The sequence below is a fragment of the Chenopodium album genome, chromosome 1 (genome assembly GCF_948465745.1).
Source record: "Chenopodium album chromosome 1, dcCheAlbu1.1, whole genome shotgun sequence".
In the NCBI taxonomy this organism is placed as follows: Eukaryota; Viridiplantae; Streptophyta; class Magnoliopsida; order Caryophyllales; family Amaranthaceae; genus Chenopodium; species Chenopodium album.
The window spans coordinates 7,949,359-7,957,728 of record NC_137834.1 but is presented as its reverse complement, the minus strand read 5'-3'; the positions used below and the strand labels follow the sequence as shown (position 1 = coordinate 7,957,728).

Here is an 8,370-nt window from a genome sequence, read left to right as displayed (position 1 = left end):
GTTTAGTGACATGCTAGGGTTTGTTATTAATCGTGTTAGTATCATGCCTAGGATCTTGCTATGCTTTAACGTGGTTATGATTATGATTTATGATTGATATTATTGTTATTAATGATGTTGATATTATTATTATGTTGCTTGATATTTATTATTTATTGCTTGATCACCTTTTATTGCATGTTTAAAGGGAATTTGATACTTGCAACCACGCTTAATAAGATATTAATAATCTTGTTAGGTTAATTGTGATTATAATTCAAGTGATCGCCAATAATAGTTTATCTGTGCATTATATTCAACCAACATAGATTAAACAGGTTTAGGGTTAATCCTATTGATTGTATGTTAATCAGAAAACGCACATGAATACGAGCAGAATAAAGTAGAGGCCTATTATTAGGGCAGGTTCAATCTCTTTTAGGTTGGATTTGTACCTTCATCCCCGAACCCTTATTTGGTTCATGACCTTATGGAGTTGACGATCTCTTGGATCGTTAAGGGGTGTAACCTTCACCTCGTGAACGGTTTACAAGTTCCTTAAAAAACTTGTTGGCGACTCTTTTGCTCTATCTTCTTCCCTTTTGGACGCCACCGTACTTTAGTGTATGATCACAGTGGGGTTCAAGCTAGTGGGATTTTTAAAGGCTTGAAACTATTCCCCACACATATTAATGAGTAAACATATTAATGAGGGTAAAAAAGTAAATACACATTTTTGTACACTTTTTTGAGGGTATAATTGGTAGAACACTATTCCTAAGAGTTATTTTCTACTTTTTATAAGGTAGAGAGGGTAAAAAAGTAAATACACATTTTTGTACACTTTTTTGAGGGTATAATTGGTAGAACACTATTCCTAAGAGTTATTTTCTACTTTTTATAAGGTAGAAAAGATTGGTAGAACACTATTCCTAAGAGTTATTTTCTACTTTTTATAAGGTAGAGATTATAAGTTATGTCCTCTAACTTAAGCTGCATAATAAACCGTACCCCCTGATGTTAATAATTAAAAGAAAATAGGAAGTAATAAGAAGCGGATGAGAGAAAATGAAGAAGTACATCGAGAGCTCAACATATCCTTTTGAAAAAACGATGAAAAAATAGATGAGAAAATGTGAAAAAATTTCTTAATGTTAATTCCCCTATATAATTCTAACTTAATTTGGGCGTGAAATTTCTCTCTAAAGTGGGGTAATTAACAGTTAAGACAATTGCTAACGTTAGGTTTTAGAGTACGATTGAATAATCACCTTAAGTTGTGGGGCATATCTTGTAATTTTGATAAAGCATGGAAATACCTTAGGAACTCAACAATCACGGGACATAGCTTAGAAAAACCGTTTTTAATTTTGTCGACTGGACTACTCAAAATATGGTCCATACAATTGGCAATAGTCCATCAAATCATATTCCATCAAAGCCCATAAATTTTTATGTTCAAATAACCCCTTAAACATTTCATTATTCCCAAATCAAAATCAGAAACTTGTTCTGTATTGTAACATCTTTTGATCAAGCCCTAGGTATTTTCTCTCTCCTCACTTCCTCTATTAATTTCATCTTCAATTTCTTGAATTAAACCTTAAAAAATCATTCTCAATTCCTCGAATTTGTATTTGATTAAATTCTCATAAATTTTTCTCAGCTATCAAATTTCAGGAATAATGGCTCGAGTCTATGTCGGTAATCTGGATCCTCAAGTCACCGAACGCGAGCTCGAGGATGAATTTCGAGTTTATGGCGTTCTTCGCAGGTTCTAATTTTTTTTCCTTCTTCCTTTTCCTGTATTTTACATGAGTTTTTTTCCCTAATTTTGATCCGAATACTTCAAACAGGGATTTCCTTTGTTTTTTGTTTTGATTCTGATTTCTGAAATTTACATGTTGGGTAGATTTGTCCATCTTTTCTTGATGATTGGGTGATTTATATTTTGTATCAAATTAGATGAATTTAGCTTTGATGATGATTTTCTTATGCTAGCAAATTACCATGATTGCAGTGTGTGGGTTGCTCGAAGGCCTCCAGGCTATGCTTTTATCGAATTCGATGACAAAAGGGATGCACTTGATGCAATTCAAGCTCTTGATGGTATTATTTCTTCTCGTTTGGTCTTTCAAATTAGTTGGGTGGAGGATTTTTTCGTTTGTAAAGTCTACATTTTTAATAGGTCTTTAGCTTTGATGATGATGATTTCCTTATTAAATTCAATCAATCAAAGCCTTAATTCTTTAAAGTGGGGTCGGCTACATGAACCAAATTTTATTATTACGTGTAAATGTGTAATCATTGACAAAGACCCGCCTCCTCCATCCCTTACGATCCAATGCCTCCTCCTCATTTCGTTTCTTATTGAATTAATAGGGGTTTTTTTTTAAACATTTTTTTAAAAGTTTGCTGAGAAATAATAGGTTTGGATTCCCGTTCTTGGCTGTTCTTAATCTTTCTTACAACTTTGTTGTTCATGCCATTGTGTATTACATGGGGATTAGTGGATTACTTTATCTAGTTGTTTATAGCGCAATGTAACTTTTCATGAATGTTTGATTATTGTCACTACTCACTATTTGGTATTTTCATTGTTTGGATCTCTCTATGATGTTTGATGGAAGTTTGAATTGCCTACGTTATGTCTGAATTGGCCTAGTTGCAATCTGAACGTGGTGTTCTTGTCTTATCGAATATTCCCCCTCCATGTTTAGAATTATCATGTTTGCTTTGTTATAAATTACCATGTTGGATTATTCATGAGCAAGCTTATACAACAGGAAGGAATGGCTGGCGAGTGGAATTGTCCCGTAATACAAAGGGAGGTGGAGGTCGTGGTGGACGTGGGCGTGGGGGTGATGATATGAAATGCTATGAGTGTGGTGAACCTGGTCACTTTGCTCGTGAATGTCGCTTGCGAGTTGGTTCAAGAGGGGTAGGTGGTGGACGGCGTCGTAGTCCTTCCCCTATTCGTCATCGTGGAAGTCCTAGTTATGGCCGCAGGTCTGCTTTTGTGATTTAGTGAATGATTATCTATTTATGTGTTATTCTATGAAGGATGGTTATGTTGATATTTTGAAAGTTCTTTCAGTGCTTTTCCAATCTATTGTTGCAGCTCAATTTAGGCCAATTGGTTCTGTATTTTTTTTCTAGTTATGTCATAAGTTTGTTAAAATTACCCTGTTGCCTAATCAATAAGATGCTTTTTGTAAACTTTGCTTGCCATCTGATTTTTTTTTGTCACTGTTTTCTCAACTTGCAATGATTGATGTGATGTTATCTTGTGGCAGGAGTTATAGCCCACGTGGATACAGCCCACGAGGAAGGAGGTCACCACTACCGCCAAGGAAACGGAGCATATCACCTGCATATCGTCGTGGTCGAAGCTACAGTAGATCACCACCAGTTCGTCGTGCTCGCCGTGCCTCACCGTATGCTAATGGGTATGTGAAGTTTTTCACATTAATCACCTACCATGATATTGTTATTTATTGTTGATAAAATATTCATTTATCTATTACTGGCAAAATATATTCTTAGATAGTTGTTTTATAATCAAGATGCGAGTTTTGATGTCTAACACCTAAAGGTTACAGTTGCTGTGAATTATTATTGGCAATTGCCTATTCGTTAACAAGTGTGGTTTAATCTCTAATAAGTAAAGCTGTTATGTGATTGATGTGACTCTCTTAGGTTTCGAGTACTATGTTTTTTTTTGGAGGTTATATGGGGGGGGGGGGGGGGGGGGGGGGGGGGCTGTAGAGTAACTTGTAGTGTAGACTTTTATGAAGTTGTCAAGATATATAATTACATTAATTTACCACACTAAGTTATTTGTTGCCCTCTCTTAGATCCCCATTTATACACTTCAATCTTGTTTTGCAGACTATATTCTTGAACTTTTTCTGTGCTTCCAGTCTTAATTTATTTATATTTTTTTGTTGCAGAGTTTGATGCTGATAAATGGTGGCGAAGCTTTATAGCAGGCAACAGTTGCAGCCAGGATCCAACAATAGTACTATTAGGAATAGAGACTTGATATTACTGTGCATATTGAAGGCTATGAAGTGCTTAAAGTTTGCTTCGGGGGCTTGGATGGCTTCTATGCTGTTTTAATGTAGGAAGTTTACTGGACATCCCTTCTGCATCAGTTTGCTCTCTACAGCTCTCTGAATGTTGTAGGTTTCTGTTTTGATTGCCATATTACTGCCTTTTTATATTTTACTATTAGTTTTGTGACAAATGCTATTTTCTTGCTCTATAATCTTCTTAGTGTGTGTGTGTGTGTGTATGTGTATTCTATATGAAGTTGGTATTTCTGAAAGACTAAAAGTTCATATTTCTTTTGTGAAGTGTGATTTAGGATGCAACGGCATCGTTTCGACTCTTACTGCTTACCGTGCTCCGTTTTTTCAAATCTGCTTGTCTGCGTCATCATCTGCTTGTCATCGCTTCTTCTTAACTTCGTATCATCATGACTCTGGAACCCCACTACATTGGCCGCCCTCAAACTTTAAATTTCATCATGTATGACCAAGCTGCTCCACTTAGAACACGTTCACTATCCTTGCCCCAGTTGAAGGAGATGAAACCTCGTCACATTTCATCTAACCTGGTTGTGAGGGCATAGGAACCATCAAAAATTTGTTTCTGGATGATCTAAAAGTACACACAGTGTAGAAAAGGAAGTAAACCGCACATGCCCCTTTGATTATAAGATTCGCTATATAGTAACATACTTCTCAGGGAACATTATGGACTTGATGTCCCAGTTTGTCAATGAGACTTGGTAAAACTACTGCTCCAACCGTTATGTCCTCAGGGCAAAATAACCTTTTTTCTCTTGCACAGTTTCCAGGACATCAGACAAAGGCCCTCAGCAGGTAAGTTTATTTTATTTGCCTGCTTGCTATTTTGGGTATGTTGCAAACACATTTCTTAGTCACTTGTTGACTTTGTTTTTCTCTTCCTCAAATTGTAGATGCATTGTTGTTTTTTTTCAAATTTTGTTTGCCAACATCATTTGATGTTTGCATAGTTTGAGATGGGGACTTAGGAAGGATGTCATTTCCTTTTGGGTGCGTCACTAGTAGTAAACTATCAAGAACCAATGAATTATTTTGAAAATAGTTATCTGCTTTGAGATTGTTTCTTGCCTAATATGCTTAATAAATCAGGCTAGTGCTTATTGGTCTACATTTTAAATCTCTATGGAACTTTATCTTTGGATTTCTCAACAACTTGGCTTGCCTCCAACTTACATAGAGGGCTTCTTTTTTATTTTGATACTTCTTGTAGAGTCGGTTTGGAAGAGAATCAAACTGTGCAAACTTCTAAATGATAATAATTGGCAAGTTGCTTCTTTGCTTTCTTTTGATTATTTTTGAATACATATTGAATGGTATTGTGATTAGCTTTCACATGAAACTGAACACGTATTTTATATGAAGTAATAGCTGTGCTAATGGCAACGAGTTTGTGTGCAATTGAGTGGAAGGTCCTATGTTAAGCTATCGTTCTTTTCTGGTTGGTACCTGTTTTTTCTTTAAAACACATGTGACATCTGTGCATAATTTCACCTAAACGCCTGTGTATGTTGCTTGCTGTATAGAATTTGGTTGGTTTTTACTTTAAGTATGAAGAATCCAGAGCTTCTTGTTACTTTTTCCATGTGATGTTTGGGGACATCTCTTGTATGACCTCTTCAAATTCAAGTGAATGATTGTGGATATACTTGATAAGTTGATAACCCCAGACAATTGTAATATGTTTGAAGATGGAGATGGATTGATCTATGTTGTCACCAAGCCAAATGTTAATAATACACTTGGTTCATGTGATTTATAATGTACGTATTTGAATTAGTATTTTATTTTATTTATTTATTTATTTTTTTTTTTTTTGGGGTAAAATGTGTAATTAGGCGTGCTAGACTGCTAGTCATGGTGTATAATTTCTTTTCTTTCCCGAGTAGGTTTTTATCCAGTATGTTAGTACATAAATTGAATAGTTAATGTCAAATTATCCTCGGCTAAAAATTTATTCTGGCACCAATTGCTTATGTTTTGAGCTGAACTTTTCATTTGATTGATATATAATTTTTGATTTGATACTTTCAGTATATAGTTGTAATGTGTAATTGTTAAGATCCCAGAATATCTTTCAAATTTGACGTCCATATGTAATATTTGCACAAATCAACAGAGTACATTAAATGCATCATGTGGAAAAGAAAATGTGTTGTGCATTTTGTAGTATATTTCGAGAGCTGATACACATACAATCATTGTATGTTGTCCCTACATACAACATCACAAGAAATTTGACACATCATCAAAAAAAGGGAGAAAATTAAGAGTAAAATATAAATTGAATTCTAATGGAACATGGACCCATTATTGTAGGGACCACATACAACAATTGTATGTGTAGCCTTTATCGTATATTTCAAACGTATTTCACGCATGATTTTCCGGTCACTTCACTTACCTTCATTTCTGTGCAAATTGAGAAATAGGCACGACATTTTGGGATGGAGCAAAAATGAAATTATAGGTTTAGTGATGAGGAAGTTCTTTCCAATTTTTGTCAATTTTCATGTTCGCTATCAAGCAAGTTACTCCGTAATAGACTTCCAACTACAATTGCACCATTTATTATTTTGTAGAATCCTAAGGTGGAAAATTCAAAGTAAACGGTCAGCACCTAATTAAATCAGTGGATACGTTATATTAGTCAAATTCAAAGTCAACGGTGGAAATTTAAAGGCAATGGTTAGCACTTAATTCAAAGTATAATGATGATAGATTTGGATGGCTGATTGACTATAAAGTTAGCTAAAATATAAGGGTTATCCAAGTTACATACAGGCCTACAATTTTAGACATGAGTGAAGGAAATGTTGAAGCTTCCTTACTTCCTAAACTCGACGATATCGAGTCACAAAATGAGAGGCTGCTAGGAACTGGGGAAGGAATTGGGATCGATATCAGGAAAGCTATTGTTGATATCAAGCAGTTGAAGTCATTTGAAATTCTGAAGTCTGCTTTGAATATCTTTACCAGTAATACCAAGTTTATGCTCTTTATGATATTGTCTATTCTTCCTCTTTTTGTTTTTATGGTCTTTTATGAGATAAAACTCCAAAAATCAGTAAGTTTTCTTTCATCAAACCCTCTTCTATTGCAACACTACCCCATTTCTGTAACAACTATGTACCCATATAATTCCTCACTAATAAATAGTACTGCATCAAACTCAGTAGATAATTATCAAGTTGTGTTGTATGATAATGAGTTCACTAGTTATACAACATATACTGATCAAAGAAGGGAGTTTTTCTTAAATACATTCCAATTTTCTCTCTTTTATTTGCTTCTGTATCCCTTTCTAGAGTTCTTTAGCTTGAGCTTAACTACGAAAATTGCATCAAAAGTTCTTGCAGCTGAGAAACTGTCAACTTTCAAAGAGTTGTTTCACCAGAAAGTTAATTTCGGTGGTCCTTTTACTACCTGTCTTTGTGTTCACTTACTGTCATCAACAACTTTGTTAGGTCTTTCTTGGATAATACTATTGAGTAAAGTTCTCTTCTCAGGTCCTAGGTACTATGATCAGTCTATATCTTTTTGGTATGTACTGTTTGTTGCACTCCAGTCAGTGATGTTTCTAGCTTTGCTATACAAGTACCTTGATTGGAGTGCATTTTGGAATATGGGAATGGCGATTTCTTGTAAAGAAGAACAAACTGGGGTTGCTGCGTTAGGATTATCAGAATATTATGGCAGGCATTGCAAGAAAACCGGGTTTCAGTTGATGCTCGGTTTTTTTGTGTTTGGTAATGCTCTGAGGCTTCCTTGTTTGTATGCCGGATTATGTAATGGAAGTGTGGCTGGTGTTATGATCACTTCCATTGTTATAATGTCGGTTTCATTTGGAAATTTGGTGAAGTGGATTGCTTTTCTGTTGTACTTTGAATATTGTAAGCAGCAAACTATGGAAAAGAAGGTTGATGATCATAAGCAGGGGAAAACTGTGAAAGCAACTGGGGATTTATCTTGATATTTTTATTTAGTTTTTCTTTGAGGCTACCCTTTATACTTTTAAAATTGTGTTATAATTTGATTATTTGAGTTGTAGTCACTGCAGTTCGTGTTGGGCTGGTTGTTGCGGAGGGAGTTTAGTGAACAAAGTTCTTGTAAACTTGTGCTGTACATTCATGAGTTTAGTGAACAAAGTTCTTGTAAACTTGTGTTGGGCTAGTGTTGTTATAGAAGGTTGTTGAGGAGGAGCGCAAAACTTTGCAAACTGATGTATAATTGAAACATCTCTTGTTCTGTTTTCGGAGTATTTCAGTTTTTATAGAAGTAAAAACATTATATAGAGCAA

At 35.0% G+C, this 8,370-nt stretch overlaps 2 protein-coding genes across 4 annotated transcripts; both read left to right on the top strand.

Annotated features, from left to right (window-relative positions):
- Positions 1-1,419: 1,419 nt before the first annotated feature.
- LOC145641717 (serine/arginine-rich splicing factor RSZ21-like) lies at positions 1,420-6,039 on the top strand. Of its 3 annotated transcripts, XR_014115501.1 has the most exons (7): positions 1,420-1,523; positions 1,646-1,753; positions 2,000-2,088; positions 2,766-2,988; positions 3,276-3,428; positions 3,933-4,163; positions 4,339-6,039. XR_014115501.1 is itself a non-coding variant. In XM_081692640.1 (6 exons), exons 2-6 carry the CDS (start codon positions 1,665-1,667, stop codon positions 3,937-3,939), a joined length of 561 nt encoding a protein of 186 aa, XP_081548766.1. In that variant the 5' UTR covers positions 1,420-1,523; positions 1,646-1,664; the 3' UTR covers positions 3,940-4,276. The 3 variants fall into 3 exon arrangements, 2 of the variants coding, with proteins under 2 accessions (XP_081548766.1, XP_081548777.1); XM_081692640.1 differs by lacking the exon at positions 4,339-6,039 and having other exon boundaries at positions 3,933-4,276; XM_081692651.1 differs by lacking the exon at positions 4,339-6,039 and having other exon boundaries at positions 1,463-1,523; positions 1,660-1,753; positions 3,933-4,276.
- Positions 6,040-6,824: 785 nt separating this feature from the next.
- LOC145641709 (uncharacterized) lies at positions 6,825-8,370 on the top strand. The gene has a single exon (XM_081692630.1). The coding sequence runs from the start codon at positions 6,871-6,873 to the stop codon at positions 8,041-8,043; it is 1,173 nt and encodes a 390-aa protein (XP_081548756.1). The 5' UTR covers positions 6,825-6,870; the 3' UTR covers positions 8,044-8,370.

Bases quoted from the DNA above. Each gene is read 5' to 3' on its own strand.
- LOC145641709 (XM_081692630.1), top strand. From the start codon at position 6,871: ATGAGTGAAGGAAATGTTGAAGCTTCCTTACTTCCTAAACTCGACGAT.
- LOC145641717 (XM_081692640.1), top strand. From the start codon at position 1,665: ATGGCTCGAGTCTATGTCGGTAATCTGGATCCTCAAGTCACCGAACGC. The intron at 2,089-2,765 runs GTATTATTTCTT...CTTATACAACAG, and splicing joins TGCAATTCAAGCTCTTGATG to GAAGGAATGGCTGGCGAGTG. The intron at 2,989-3,275 runs GTCTGCTTTTGT...ATCTTGTGGCAG, and splicing joins AGTCCTAGTTATGGCCGCAG to GAGTTATAGCCCACGTGGAT.